Below are 15,958 nucleotides of genomic sequence, written 5' to 3'. Positions count from 1 at the left end.
CAATTTAAAGGTCCATTCGGTAAGGATCGGTAAACTTCGGCAATGCTTGTTGAAGGCTCGTATACATTTTATAATTTTTATAACATATATTCAATATATTATAGTATATTTAAATTATTTTGTAAGCAAAATTACATTACATATATATTTATATTATTAATTATAAATAGATTTAATTGTAAGAAATAATAGTTGCAAATATTTGTATGATAAAATAATAGTGTGCAAGAATCATAAATTATAAATATATGTATGTATTCATATTGTTTGTAAGTAATATGTTTTCCGTGTATACTATGATAATTTATTTGTAACATATTTGTAATATCTCCGTAATAGATATTCTTACAATATATTTTCTACAGTTATTATTTTATTATATTTCTTCTTTTTTAGCTTTTCAATCTTGTAAAATTAACATAAATATTTCGGAAACCAATGTTAATAAATATTACATCCTAAATTAAAATAAATAGACTTGTAATTATTAGATATTGCTGCAAACTAAACATATTCAATCCAGTTGATTTAAATTTCCCGCGTGCCTGTTGACCGATATCAAAGGTACCGCCTGGAGTGTCGTCTCTTGTCGTATTCCTACTCTATGTGTACGTCCTAAGTTTGTGGGGAAAGTGGTGGAAGTACCAAAAGAGTTCAGAAGTTTATATATTATATATGATATGTACATACATATTAAATTTTAATACAAAATCGTACAATATCCCCCAGCTATGACGGAGAGTTGATTCATAAATGGCTCCCCTTTCTGTTGAAACTTCGCTTCGACCAATAGCAAAATTCTGTTCAGCTAATAACCAATCAGATTTGTCTTTCCCCTGCGTCGTCCAGAATTTCGATTCGTTAAAACAAAGTGAAAGTGGGGGCAGCAGGCGGGCCCCTACCACGGACCTAGTCCTAGTGCCCATCACTGTCTTACGCTATCTAATGTTTGTCAAAGGCTATTTTTATGAAAATATTTTCTTTACCTCTTCGCCTATTTAGTTTAAATTTCTCTGACGTTATATTAATTATAGAATTGGATTAAATGCACCGGGGAGAAGTGGAATGGCGGGAATGGATGACAGGGACGTACTCGATAGAGCCTCTAAACGGTAAATAGATATTACTTACAATTACAACTTATTTACAACTTATAATACGACGGGAAATAATGTTTTTCAATTTGTATATGCACAAAGAATTCCCATCTTTTGTGGTGTATATACAGAGATTAAATTATTGAAAATCGGAACTGTTCCAAAGGTTAATCATCTAACATTGCGTGGATGTATGTATACAGATAGATGTATTCATGTATCGCCACATTTACAACATAAATATAAACGATACTGCACTCATTTTCGATAAAAATACATTGGTATGAATTTATTTATGTTGCCATTCAATATTACGTCTCGAAGAAAAGAGAGAAAACTTTCATTTCGAGTAGTGTAAACTTCCGAAATTTACAGTTACCAGACTGGGCTAGACAATTGACAATTTCACTGATAAATATACAACTATTGAATGTCGACTAAAATGTTCGCAATACATAGATGACTTTGCAAGAATCGAAATGTTCAGTTAAAAGTTTTCATTACTAGAATATAATATAATTACAGTATCTATGGGATGAATAGACCATCTCATACTGTCTATCGCGGAACACCTCCAAGGCATTGGAGCGGCGACACTAATCCTTCATATATGTATACTGAACACGACGTTATTCGTCCTTTGGATGTTCCGAATCTACACCCTTTGGCCAAAGATCCTCCTATAGACGGTAAGTTTTAATCGAATCCATGGAATTTAGATTATGTCGCTATTAAAACGCTGCAATAAGTCAATAAAGATGTCGTTACTATTCTACAATATATGTACAGTGAAAATGTATTTCAATCAATTTCTATTTCTCTATTATTATCTTTCAGACACTGCAGCGAAAAGACTTGTCGACTCCTGTTGTGGTTTAGTAACTTTAATTACGGAAACATTATTAGTTCATCCATTTGTTGTTCTACGAAGACAATGTCAAGTAAATCCTGGTTTGACAAACTACCATATAATACCTATTACCTTGATACCCGTTGTCGTACGGCTTCATCAAACACAAGGAATAAATACCCTTTGGAAAGGAATTGGATCGGTCTTACTTGTAAATGGAATGGCGTTGGCTATTGAAGATGTCATTTCTAAAATTACATGGTGGCCAAAGTAAGTTGATCATTGTAAGACTGTAAATACAGTGTTCTCTCGATAATTGTCCAAAACACGGGTCCGGCCAGGTCGCCGAGAAGTGTAAACATAACTAATCAAATAACAAAATTTCTTTATTTCTCATTATTTTTTGGTGGGACCAACATATTCTTGGTATTTTTCTAATGAAAATATGTATAATTGTAATTATATTGACTTGTGTAGTGAACGATAAAAGTTTTGGATGCAAAGAAGGACATCGTATAGGAAAGAAAGAGACGCGTAGATTCGCGGTGCGCCGCCATAGTTCAAAGAATTTCCCATACGCTGTCCTTCCATGTACCCGAAACTTTCATCGTTCATTACACAAGTATAATAAATGTAACATACATATCTGGCGAATGTCCCATAAGAAATAATTAAAAATAAAGAAGTTTTGTTATTGGATTAGTAGTGCAGTAAATCCTATATAAACGCAAAATCCTCAGGGGGATTCGTTTGCATTTATCGTAGACGGAACACTATTTTTTTGAGCTTCAAAGGCCGAGCCGAACGTAGAGAAGGACAGTGCGTGTAAAGAGAGACCGCGCGCGGCCGAAGCGACTGCTGCGATCCTCCGCGCTCTTTCTTTCCCATACGTTGCCCTTCCTTGCGCCCGAAACTAACCGAAATCAGATTACTACAGTGGAGGGGATATTTTTCCGCTTTTATCGTGTACGGCCTTTTTGCGTTTATAGAGGATTTACTGTGATTCACGCCGATATACCCAACCCGTACATAATATAATTATTACACTTCTCGGCTTACGGGGTATACCCCACGGTAGTGAGGATAGTTCTGGGACAATTAAAGGCCAGACAATTTGGACATTTATCGAGAAAACACTGTATACTGTAAATATTCTAAATGTTCGATTGGAAATGAATCGATGAATATCGAAAGCATCGGTTCTTGAATTGTTCATTTGTGCTTGCATTTTTCTACAATCTTTCGTATTGCATATTGTATCGTTTATTATACGCGAGAACAATGCGATAAACAGATATTTTATTCCAGGGAACTGCCATTCAGCAAATCATTAAAAGCATTGGGTCAGCACACTCTTCTTAAATGGTAATGAGCAATTATACATTGGCAAATAGATTTCTTATAGTTCATAGATTTAGTTACGAGGAATATTAATTGAAAATCTAATAGTATTTCCATAGGCATAACCGCACCATTTTACTCAGCATCTTTAGTTGAGACTGTACAGTCCGAAATTGCATCTGAAAGTCCTGGAATTTTGGATGTTTTCAAAGACGGCGCTGCTCGCCTGTTGAGCACTAAGGGTAGATTAATTCCTATATATTCTCTTCTGCCGTCAACTATTGCGTATGGAGTTTCCAGATATCTTTTCATCATGACTGTTCACGGAGTTACCACCTACATTATGCAGTGCAGGCAAAAACATTCTCAAGAATTGAAAGCAAGTTGTTTGTTAACCGACTATAAATGTGTACTTACACCAAACCGACGAAAGTTGGATGTACAACTGTTTTTTTCTTTTTAGGGTGCATACAGTAAAGCTATGATGTCGGGGGAGATACTAGACATACACCTACAAGCTACCCTGGTCTCCAGGTTTATGGCCGACGTATTGTTTTATCCATGGGAAACTGTCATTCACAGACTTCACCTTCAGGGTACGCGTACTATCATCGATAATTTAGATAACGGACGAAGCGTAACACCGTTATTAACTGGGTATAGCGGAGCATGGGATTGTTATAGTACAATAATTTCCACCGAAGGTCCTCTCGGTTTGTATAAAGGTTTTGGGGCTCTCCTTTTACAATCTGCTGTACATTTAGTAATAGTACGAACAGCGAGTTGGATTCTGAGAGAGTTCCGTGGCTCGACATCATTCAGACCTAAATCGTCTGCGAACTCTACAGAGATCGAGTAACAAGAGTTGTACCATAATTCGAACTCTTTTCGATTCGTTACAAATCTCTGTAAACGTATCTAAAATAAGGTAGAAATAAATCAAAGTTCAAAAATATTGTACATATAGATGCGATCAATTAAACCTGAACACTGCTTATTGTTAGCAAGAAACAAAGAACGTGGTAGACAAAAAAAGTGTTTTGTAGTTCATACGTAGACTTTTACATTTAATTTATTACTAATAAAAAAATGAATGCGTCAATTCTCATAAATTAGCATACATTCTATGAAACAGTATCTGATCTTGTTCCGTAGTGTTTACTTGCTGTATCTTCCGTTTAACTTTCTCCATCTTGCATTGTATGTTACACAGCCTTTCTTCTATATACACGTGTATATCGCACACACAGCAATTTTTCAATTAGTGTTAAATTGTTGCTTTTATTTCATTGTTATTGCCTCTATGGTATGCCAATAGGCATTCCCTGTTATATTTGCGCTCGTACAGAATTTGCTGTGGCGACATTTTGTAATCGTTATTAGAGGCAATATTGAGGCCGGGCTTGTAGACCAAATTCCCTTAACGCAGAGTATTATGAAAATTTAAACATGTTTATTTTACAATATAAGATTATTGCCACAGATAAGTAAGATGATTTCGTCCATAAGCAATAGTTTAAATAGATTTTCTTCTACATTATTTGTCCAGCAAACATTACAACGGTCAATAGTACACGTCACGAGCAATCCCTATATGTATGTAGAACATTTCAAGTGCAAAATGAACAAGTTGCGTTTGCTTTGAACTATGTATATATTATAATAGGTAAAATCTTACCTATCTATTGGCGATAATCGTGCATATAAAAACGAAACATAAAAACTCGATCTATAAGTAAATTCTGTGATTCTGTAGTTATCTTATCTTGGCGCTTTCAATAATATTTTATTGGCACACCACCGACCTCTGCACGACATTGGAAAATGGTGTTATCAGTTGCGATTAACGTTACTCCATACCTCGCGCGATTGGTGCTACACGACCATTTCACTGACAATGCAACACTAACTTAAAAAGTACTGTGTAATTTACACGATACACACATACATCTGAATTAAAGAAATGTCAGAACTACGATATACAGTATACAGTTCCTAAATTTCTAATTTCATCGATTTAGCTAGACTATCATTATATACAATATGTTACAAAATTCTTTGATTACCTACAGGCACAATATTATTTTTGACTTTTAAATGTTCGTTTTCGTCCATAATGTTTTATTCAATTTTGAAAAGTTACTTCTCTTCGGTATTATAAATGTCAAACAAACAAGACGAAACAACAATGTATTTTACTTTCGTTGAAGTTTTGCCATTTTTTCCGTACAAACTTGATCGATTTCGTTACTCGTTATAACAGAAACAATGTTTCATAAAATTCATGCACGAACGATATATTTGTAAAGGACACAAATACGAATTTTCTGGCCTCGATGTAGATAATATATATTTAGTCTAAGCGACCGAGAATGATAATTTGTCAAATTCAATTCTCTGTACACGAATAGTTAGGAGTAAAGAAACCGACTCCGTCTCCGTCGAAATATCCGTTTGCACGATCTCAAATCGTGCAAATACGAAATTGAAAGATATTCAACGTTTGTGTTTGAACACAAAAGTTTGAACACGTTTGAATACATACGTCATATGTATAAGATTTATTTGATTCTCAAATTGATTGTACTCATCTTTCGTCTTTAATATGAGAATCTCGTTTCTTAAAAAAATGCACGTCGAAGAAATCGTACTCTTTTTGCATTTGATTTCATACGCGTATACCCGAAAACATTCGAAATCTGTCGCACGGCCTAAATTTTGAGCGAATTATTGATCAATTCTGTATATGTTGAGCTTGGAGCTCCTCCTCGGTAGCATCACCTTTTCTAATGTACTGTGGTTTGTCTTGTCCTTGTACGCAACCTTCGGTTACATGAACAGACATTACATCGCTACCTGGTACCTCGAACATTGGTTCTAGCAATAGCGATTCCATAATAGCTCGAAGACCTCTTGCACCCGTTTTCTTTTCCATCGCAAGCGTGGCTATCGCGCGTAAAGCGTCTGTAGTGAAAGTTAATTCTACCTGTGAATTACACAAAGAAAATTACAACTTTTGTATTACGTGTCTACAATCTACACGTATAGAGTATGTATGTATTAGTATCCCATACCTTATCCATCGAAAATAACATCTGATATTGAGGTACCATGGCGTTTTGTGGTTCGGTTAGAATTCGAACCAACATATCTCTGTCCAGTGTGTGAAACGGTACCAAAACGGGAAATCTGCCGACGAATTCTGGTATCATACCAAAATCAATTAAATCTCTCGCTTCGACTTGTTGTAGTAGAAAGTCTTTCTCCTGGTTATCCTTTTCCGCTGAAGGTGACATATTTGCAACGTCTGCCAAACTAGCTGCTCTTCTTCCAGGACTCTCGGAAGAAGGTGTTGCGCCGAATCCGAGGTATTTTTCGGTTTTTCGCCGTGAAATCAACCGATCTAGACCATTATAGGCACCAGAAGCAACAAATAAGATATTTGTAGTGTCGACTTGCAGCGTATCGCCACGTAGTTTCCTGGAACTGTTTCTTTCGGGTACGTTCACAATCGTGCCCTCTAACATTTTTAACATCCCCTGTTGAACACCTTCTCCGCCAACGTCTCGCAATTGATGTATGCCAGGAACAGCACCGATCTTATCGACTTCGTCTAAAAATACGATACCCATTTGCGCTCTGTCAACTACATAGTTGGCATCTTGGAGGAGTTTTGCTATCACGCTTTCTATATCTTCGCCGACGTAACCCGCTTGCGTTAACGTCGTACAGTCGCAAATAGCAAAAGGCACGTCCAAACACTGAGCTATCGTCTGCGCAAGCAACGTCTTTCCACTACCGGTAGGCCCCAGCAACAGAATATTGCTTTTCTCTAATTTCAATTGGTGCTGTTTACTATCCAAAATGTCCGAACCCGGAACTGACTGATTATTGCTTGATTTTTGATCGTTTCCCGGGGGAAACTGTTGAAATCCAACACCGAGCGAATTTCCGATTGTAGAAATGTGTAACAAGTCTGCAACAAAAGAGACAAGGGATTCGTTTTGCTCGTCATTACAACATGTACATATTTCTATGTATGTCTAGATATATATACTAATTATTATACTATATCTATACGATAGAAACGAATTATTTAAATTTAATGATCTGCCTGCTTGTTTGGAACTTGAATTTAGTACAAGTTGTGTTTTATTGCTCTTGCTACGGGATTATATGTAAAATGGGGAAATTGTTATTTACGTGGTTTAAGACCTCTGTGAGTGAAGGGATGATTCATATCTTGTGTACCAGTTGAATTTGTGGATCCTTGCATCGCATTCTGTACAGGCAGGTTATTGTAGATTCGTTTATAGTGATTATAAACAGCGACGCTCAGTACTTTTTTAGCAAATTCTTGCCCCACAACGTGTTTATTTAGGTATTCGAAAATCTGAGAACAACAAAAGCAGCGGTAAGTTTATATCATTGGTAAGGGAGTAGACTCATTTCTAGGATTGCAAGGATGCAGTTTTCAAAGATGGGGTTTTCCAGTAGTTAAAAGCGTTAGATAGAAGATCAATCTACCACCGAGAGAAACGAGAGTTTATTTTTCAAGAGTATGTTTTCTCTCCAATTTGCCCAGAAAACCGTTACCTTTTTTGGTGGTGGCGGTGGTTTCCTATAAAATCCTTGTTTCGTTTCGTCTGGTCTCAGTGCTTCTTTCAAGCTTTTTTTCGAATCTATCTCCGAGAGTACAAGGAAGAAATGGTGGCATTTTTCACATTTTACGAATCTCGATGATGCTAACGAACACAACAAAATCTTTTACACTCCTGGTTCAAATCGATGATTCCACGTATAATGGTATTGCTACTTACACACAAAAGTCTCTACGTGTGTACAAGGATCTCCGCATTTTGGACAAGTAAGCGTATTTTTTTTTCCTCCGCCGTTACCCACAGAGGATACTCCACCGCTACCTTCCTTGCTGGGTGGTGTTGGTTCTGTAGGTGCTTTGCTCAAGGTACTACTGAGCGTCAAAGATCTAGTTACAGCTACTCTCACAATTTTATGAACTAACGGAGAGAAAGATTAATTATTCGCATAGAAATACAATGTGTTTATTTTCCTTCTTACTACTGCCTGCATTGAAAATAGTATTAAAACCTTACCATGATTGGCTATGTGATTTGAAGATGCAATGCGACCAGCGCTAATCAAACAACAACGTACGCAACTCATCCTTGTTCAGAAATATTTGAATGGTGTGAAAACGATATTGGCAAAATCACTTGAAACCAAACCTATGAATCACAGAACAAGATTAGAGAAACAAATATACTATTAAAATATGGGTTAAAGAAACATATGGTAAAACAGTTTAGCATCTTAAAATTTATATTACATTTAGAAACAGCACACACTGCGGAAATTACGTAGTCATTGACTGAAAAATAAAATACATTACGTGTAATTGTAAATATTGATGGAATTTCTAACAAACTTAAAAAATACCGAACGAAAATGTCAGAAAATTTCAGTCGATATCATCGGACGGAGAACGAAGAGCGAAGAACGAAGAACGAAGAAATACAATCTCAAGGAAGATAAAAGACTTTTTCTACATATGTATAACGTTGTCACTTGGCGTTCACAGAAAGGTTGAAGGTGTGATATATGCATTAGGAAATCAAAATATGGACACGAGCGCAATATCATTATAAAAATAAACTCTCAGGAAGCTCGAAGTTGAACGAAAACACTGAAGCGTCGAAAATACTAACCTTTCGAATAAACACTAGCGCAGAAATCGTTCGTTATTATTCACAATTCATTCATATTTATCACAAAATGCGTAACAAATCGAGTCGCCCAAATAATGATTTGCTAATGTGTTATCGAGAGCGAAATCAAGAAACGTATTAATTTAAAGACACGAAAGTCTGACACATCGGATTAGAAGATTCAACAATCGGTTGACCATGATTCAAGGTCACTCAACGATTTTTCTATACAACTGTTTTTGTTATATGTATCGATCTTAAAATGTACTAAAACACAACCACCTACTGGTAGTGGAGGTTATTGCAGTTTACCTCCATGTCAATGTAACATCTAAAAACACTAAAATTTCTGACACTCGTACAATACTATTGTGTATACGCACGTAGATATATCTACCTGTATCTACTATCTACCTAACTACATACGTGGCGAATATGTATACATATACATACGCATGCATTTACAGCACGTACATGTGTATTGTGTATATACGATCAGTCACGGTTACAGAATCTATATAGCTACTCTCACGTCTCTCACTAACGTTCGATTCTCTCCGAATAATCATGAACACAGTCACTGAGTTAATTCAACGGCATTATGTTGACTTGAGACGAAAGAACAGGTTGTATGTGCATGCAATTTTCTAAACGAAGTTTCGCCTTCTTCCTTACATGCACGCTCACTTGACAAAATGACGTTTCTACCAACTACATAACAAAACGTCAGTATGTTTACATACAAATACACGATCACTCGAGGGCGCCCATTTAGACAACACTGGACAACACAGAATGTGATCGTACAATGTGTACTCGGTCATATATGTAAGCATTTGCCTAATTTGTCAAGGTCTGGCCAGAGAGGATATGAGACGCCCGGGGTTTTTTCCCTCCACTTTTGTCAGACCTACTTTTAGCTTGAAACAGAACCTATATACACCATCTTTTAGCGTGTAACAGAACCTTATTTACTAAGCATATAATATATATAGATCCTCTCTGGTCTGGCCAAGGCTAAGAAATATTTTCTGATTTGACATATTCTTTAAATTAGTACAAATCTACGATGCGGTTCTACATTCAGTACTATCTCGATCATCTTACAGTACATATTGTATATACACTCGAACCTATTTTTTTAAATATAAGATAAGTACAGAGAGGATAAGTATTCAAGCGTAGCGTATTCAATTCAAGAAAGTATCTGATTGGTTTATTTCTGTTATACCTGACCGTGCTCTATATATGTGCATGTGTATACTCCCTACTTTATCTCTGTTTATATCAGAGAAGATATATCCTCTCTGTCTATATATATACTCTATACTCGAAACTTTAAACTCTCGAATAGACTGATAGACTCTAAGACCATTAGATTTTAGAGTCTAAATATCTAATAAATAAGTATACCTATACAAATATACTGTGTAGTCAGCTACGAAGAAACTTGTAAAGTTTATCGTTACATTTCATGTAGAAAATTATCAAAGTTTCAATATGACTGTGACGAAAATCTCAACCGAAATGAATAACGAGGTAACCTTTCGCAATATTTCAAACACGATGGAAAGGTGGCAATCGATATTTTTCTAATTCTTTCTTTTCTTCTAATTTAATTTCATGACAAATGACACATGTTTTGGTGACCTTTCAGATCGTTTTATTGAGGCAGTGTGTTCGTCGAGCTCGCATTTGCGTGATAAACAAATTGGTTCGTGAGGCTAAGAGACTGCGTGCTAGTCGTGGCAACGAGAAACTTTCAGAAAAGAATAAGAATAAAGCGGAGAAATATTTGAGAGAGGTTTCCGAGTTGAAAAGCGCCAAGGATGATGAAATATCAAAATTTGGAATTATTCATCTGGAGGATTTGGTGCGTATGTTGCAGAATTCACAGACAGACGATAGGACTAGAGCCATAGTAAAAGTTGTTCGTTACAAATGCTTAAATGAAAAACTCTTGGAATTTGTAAAGAAATTTCCCAACTGTAAAGAATGCGTTTCTTTGAACAAAAAGGAGCATTCACAGAAAAAGAAAAAGAAAAATTCTATAAGCGAACACGACCAAAAGAATCCAAAACGATCGCCAAATGATCAAAATGACAACGACGAGCACACGAAAAATACTCGACTGAATATAAGCGACGTGGTGGATGAAGAAACGCCACCGCAAAAATTAAAGCGAAACAGAAAAGATGTACAGTCGAAAGGAGAAAGCGTTAAAGGTAACGAGAAGAGCTCAGAATTGATCACCAAGGTTGTAAGTAAAGAGGCTACGGTCAAGAGATTTGCAGATGTTTTACAAGAATCTGACACACCTGGGATAGATGATCAACCTGAAGAGAATAAAGCGCAGCGATCTTCTCCGATGCCTGAGGAGTTAACGAGACCAGATGACTTCTTTTTAAATTCGGATAAGGCTGTAAGCAAAAAGGCTATGGTCAAGAGATTTACGGATATTTTACAAGAATCTGACACATCTGAGATAGACGATCGACCCAAAGAGAATAAAGAGCAGCGATCTTCTCCAATGCCTGTGGCATTAACAAGACCAGATGACTTCTTTTTAAATTCGGATAAGGTTGTTGCGGTACATGTAAACGCTGCAACATTTTCAGAAGACTCGAATATTACTTCTAGAGATGTAGATAGAAAAACGTTCACGACTTTTCCGAGAAGAAACGTAAGGCGAGAGTTTTCTAGGTACGAAAGGCCCCAAGAAAACAGAAGACAAAGGAGACAAGCAGAAAGGAACAAAGGTGTTTCGTATCATCGAAGCAACACGAAGGAGACGAGCGCGGTGTTTAGCGAGCAAAAGAAACGATTTCCAGAGGTCAAGGAGGCGTCACGAAATATGCACGAAAGTTTCAAGAAAGACCATACAAAGTCCACGGAAAATGAAAGTCTACATCCGTCGTGGGCAGCAAGGAAAAAATTACAAGACGTGATGAAACAAGGATTTCAAGGGAAAAAAATTCGATTCGACGAGAATTAATTCAATAAATTACGATACGTTTGAACAACAACGAAATTTCATTTCATTTTATATGTAAATTATAATCTTGAGGGCGCAGGTTCATTGATGTTTTTATTGAAATATCTATCTCCGTTATAAATCGTACAAAATGGCTATGACATTTACAACGAACAATCTAATTGACGCAAGTCTAAGTCGCAAGTAAACTGTAACTGCGTCCAGCGCTCGATTATAGTTTACCAGTACATCTTCGCCGATTTGAATATTTCGTATGCGCGCATTTATAGATCGTGCAGCAATTGTTCGTAATATACATACATATTGTATAAACGTTTCAAACGTTATTAATTAGCGAACGTGTTACGCGATCGACGCGACGGGTCGATTATCGAGGTAGTTTTGTAGAATTTATTTCGTTACGGTCGATGCAGGGACGTTTCACTGTGCACACGTACTTAGATTATGTAGTTTTTTGAATGAGCATCAAATAAAACGTAAATACTTGTCGCAAAGCATGGATCGCGTGACGTAGAATCAGACATTAGCGACGAACTTTGATGATCTACCCACATACACATACAATTAGGAGTATTCAATGTTGGTACATATTCGATGTCTGTAAACGATTACCAAATGAATTTCACCTAAACGTCACATCTAACATGTTTACTATGACTGGATATGTTGCGGATCGTTTCCCAGTGTTCCGGTTGTCTCTCTTTTCTGCTTTCATATCTTTCCTTTTCTTTTCCCTTGGTGATTCCACAGGAAATAGAATTATTTTCGATTCTTTACACGGATCGAGTATTATCATGTATCGTTTCTGACGCGTACGAGGCGTAAAAGATTATGCTTTCGATAAACGTAGGAAATTAGTTTGCAAATATTTCTTGAAGTAAATTATTGTTTGGACAGAAGAATTTGTTTTGGTCGCGATTTCGATAGAGCGATTCTGTTGAGTGACAGGCAGAATGCGAGGCACAACCCATGTAAAACATTTACATGCTTGGAAATCATTAGAGGACAGTAAATTACAACAAATCGACCGATAACAATCACGGTAAAAATCAGCAATACGCGAGCAACAACTTGAATCGTTTGCAAGATTGTTGTTTAAACTAAAACGATTTAATTCGTGACAGGCTAGCTTAATCGCTGCTCGTGGAGTAACAAAAAAAAAATATATCATTAACGTGGACATAGTCTGTATATTGGCAGTTTCTTTTTGAAAAATAACTGGAAGATATTATGTATGTATATGTGTACTATTGTATAATTATATAATACATGTAAACCGATGCTAGGTGGGTATTCCGTCATCCGATAGAACGTGTTACTTGTTTTTCGATAAAGTACGTTGCTTCTCCGCGTGCGTAACAAGCTGAGAGTCGACGGATAGACCTTTACGACGACGAACCGCGTCTATATACTTCTTGGCTCTGTTCTCGCTGTCCGCTTTGTCACCGAAATGAAGATATTCCTCGTCCGTTGATGGTGTCCAATAAGGATCTTGCTCGATCACCTGTAACGAAGAACGATGAATCATTGTTGACTTTTATCAATGATATTGACGATATCATGTGATGATAATACACGTATACTTATATACATAGGATAATATTGAGTTGACAAGAAAGTAGTTTCAGTATTTTAAGGTGAAATAAAACCCAACTTTTTATTCAAACAATGAACTTCAATCAATCAAATATTTTCCATTTTGTTCGATGATCTTTTACCATTTTTCTGGTAGCTTCATAATTCCGCCCTCATAAAACTTCTGCTCCTTATCGGCAAAAAACTGATCCAAGTGCGATTTCAGGTCATCATCATTAGTGAATGTTTTACCACTGAAAGAGTTTTGTAAACTTCGAAATAAATGGTAATCTGATGGTGCAATGTCCGGGCTATATGATGGATGTGACATCACTTCCCAACCAAGCTCCAATAATTTTTCACGTGTTCCACCATGATAACGCTAGGCTGCACACATTTTTTGGTAACACATGAAAAATTATTGGAGCTTGGTTGAGAAGTGATGTCACATCCATCATATAGCCAGGACATTGTACCATTATATTACCATTTATTTCGAAGTTTACAAAACTCCCTGAATGGTAAAACATGAATTATGAAGCTACCAGAAAGATGGCAAAAGGTCATCGAACAAAATGGAAAATATTAGATGATTGCATAAGTTCGTGCCCGATTTGAAAATAAAATTCAATGGTTAAATTTTCAAGAATATAGTCACCATTCTTTTCTACAATTAGAACAGAATGGTGACTATATAATTTTGTTTACACTCCGCTTTGCAGTACAGTTCGCGACATTTATGAAAATCGGGCATGAACTTATGCAATCATCTGATATATGATTGATTAAAGTTCATTGTTTGAATTAAAGAATTGGGATATTTTTATTTCACTTTAAAATACCGAAATTACTTTCTTGCCAACCGAATAGAATACGACATGAAAGAAGATCATGAAACAAACACGGCATTACTCGTTTCGATAACCATCGGAAGTTGCTCCGTTTAAGTATTTATGAATTATTGGAATAGGAGTAACGGTTAGCGACACGCGAGGTCAGTTCTCGATCGAGAAAAGTGGAAAAATGCGGAGGAACGCTCGTTCCTCGGTATGAAAAAACTTGCCTCCCAATGGCTGAAAACCAGTTGAGGACTAGCCAGCCCGGACGTTTGAGTTCGCAATTCTCTGGCAAGTTGGAAACTCTCTGGTACAGGCAACGTTGCTAGCACACGAAACTGTCCGCCAAATCCAGCGCTCTCTGCGGCGATTACACGGCCTTGTCTCCTTCCAAATACGGCGTACAATTTCCCTGAAACACAATCGATCGTTACTTTTCTGGACTCTGCACCAATGGTCCGGAAAGGAGCGTGACCGTTAGCGGAAATATTTTCAAGTAGGTATCGTATACAGTACACGTAATACGTAACACACGTGTGTAAGTAACAACGAATGAAAACCTGGTCGATCCATTCGATGCGTAAAATTCACAAAACCGAAAACTCGAACGCAATGTATTGTGCATTGCTTTCGCGTGTATATTCGTTTCTGTTTTAATTAGGAAATCTCTTACGAGCGGACAGCGGATTTTATGAAATTTATGACAAAAATGTGTAGGTATAATTTAAAACAGTAAAAACATCGGAAGAATTTAAAAATACTGTTATATTATTGTCAACCTATTAAACATATTAAGAAAGAAAATCCATTTCTATTCCACTCCAGTTTATTGCAAATCAGGTAGAACATTTTTAATTCGCATAAAGATCCGCTGTCTGCTTATGAGACTCATTACAACATTGAACACAAGAGAACGTTAGTAACATTGTGAGAAAGAGTAGAAGAAAGGCTCGTGGGTTTTAAAGAATCAAAATATTCGGTTCAGTTATTAAGCAAACTGCGTCAACCGCAATTGAAATTCTGCTCTGGAAAGGTTTTGGATAAATTCTTTTCTCTGTTCCTTACGCAATGAGTGAAGGCTTAATCGTTTAATTTCGGATTGCAATCGACAGTATTCTGCCAAAAGTTTCGGTGCTGGCGAGGACGTTGCGGAATATTATTGTTAGACTGCGGAGTTGAGATGCATTTTTGATAAAAGTGTCTACGCACAATTTAAAGCAGTGGTCATATTAAAAAGATTTTAGGTACATCGCGGTGTATTAGCTTCAGTTTAAATTAAAACATGGAAAAATATTTTATTTGGCACCTGTGTCCTGCAAACAATGCAAACATTTTTTATTTTGCATAAAGATCCGCAGTCTAATTTCTGTCAACAAGCAAGTTTTTTGTCTTCGTCAGAGTAACAATGCACGCGCGTACACGTGCACCTATTCTATTGTATTTAGACTGATTCGACAGTTTTGTAAAAAATGAATACACACCCGGAGTAGTCCCGGTGTCGGAGCCGGTCTGATTCCAAGAATTTTCTATGTATTATG

At 36.5% G+C, this 15,958-nt stretch overlaps 4 protein-coding genes across 17 annotated transcripts in view; 2 read left to right on the top strand and 2 right to left on the bottom strand.

The window, feature by feature from the left end:
- The first annotated feature begins 738 nt into the window (after positions 1–738).
- LOC143218906 (mitochondrial outer membrane protein SLC25A46) lies at positions 739–4,248 on the top strand. The gene is made up of 7 exons (XM_076444478.1): positions 739–947; positions 1,035–1,112; positions 1,623–1,786; positions 1,935–2,217; positions 3,256–3,312; positions 3,397–3,667; positions 3,752–4,248. Exons 1-7 carry the CDS (start codon positions 754–756, stop codon positions 4,145–4,147), a joined length of 1,443 nt encoding a protein of 480 aa, XP_076300593.1. The 5' UTR covers positions 739–753; the 3' UTR covers positions 4,148–4,248.
- A 12-nt stretch (positions 4,249–4,260) lies between these two features.
- On the bottom strand, positions 4,261–9,978 carry Clpx (Caseinolytic protease chaperone subunit). Of its 13 annotated transcripts, none has more exons than XM_076444445.1 (8): positions 9,758–9,978; positions 8,636–8,677; positions 8,403–8,534; positions 8,109–8,306; positions 7,885–8,033; positions 7,492–7,681; positions 6,363–7,264; positions 4,261–6,274 (listed from the first exon to the last, which is right to left on the bottom strand). In XM_076444445.1, exons 3-8 carry the CDS (start codon positions 8,470–8,472, stop codon positions 6,023–6,025), a joined length of 1,761 nt encoding a protein of 586 aa, XP_076300560.1. In that variant the 5' UTR covers positions 8,473–8,534; positions 8,636–8,677; positions 9,758–9,978; the 3' UTR covers positions 4,261–6,022. The 13 variants fall into 13 exon arrangements, with proteins under 13 accessions (XP_076300560.1, XP_076300537.1, XP_076300563.1 ...); XM_076444422.1 differs by lacking the exon at positions 9,758–9,978 and adding an exon at positions 9,412–9,695; XM_076444448.1 differs by lacking the exon at positions 9,758–9,978 and adding an exon at positions 9,468–9,695.
- LOC143218909 (uncharacterized) lies at positions 9,709–13,678 on the top strand. Its single transcript, XM_076444494.1, has 2 exons — positions 9,709–10,553; positions 10,672–13,678. Exons 1-2 carry the CDS (start codon positions 10,515–10,517, stop codon positions 12,007–12,009), a joined length of 1,377 nt encoding a protein of 458 aa, XP_076300609.1. The 5' UTR covers positions 9,709–10,514; the 3' UTR covers positions 12,010–13,678.
- The window catches only part of LOC143218822 (elongation factor-like GTPase 1), a 30,786-nt gene continuing 28,152 nt past the window's right edge, over positions 13,325–15,958 (bottom strand). The window contains exons 5-6 of one of the 2 annotated variants that reach the window (XM_076444289.1): positions 14,648–14,832; positions 13,325–13,513 (exon numbers count right to left, since the gene is read on the bottom strand). In XM_076444289.1, coding sequence (XP_076300404.1) covers positions 13,325–13,513; positions 14,648–14,832 — 374 coding nt within the window. Of the gene's footprint in view, positions 13,514–14,647; positions 14,833–15,958 lie in introns of those variants that run through there. The other variant, XR_013011178.1, reaches the window with a different exon arrangement.

Source organism: Lasioglossum baleicum, chromosome 2 (assembly GCF_051020765.1).
Source record: "Lasioglossum baleicum chromosome 2, iyLasBale1, whole genome shotgun sequence".
NCBI classification, from domain to species: domain Eukaryota; kingdom Metazoa; phylum Arthropoda; class Insecta; order Hymenoptera; family Halictidae; genus Lasioglossum; species Lasioglossum baleicum.
This window is presented reverse-complemented; position numbering and strand designations above follow the sequence as displayed.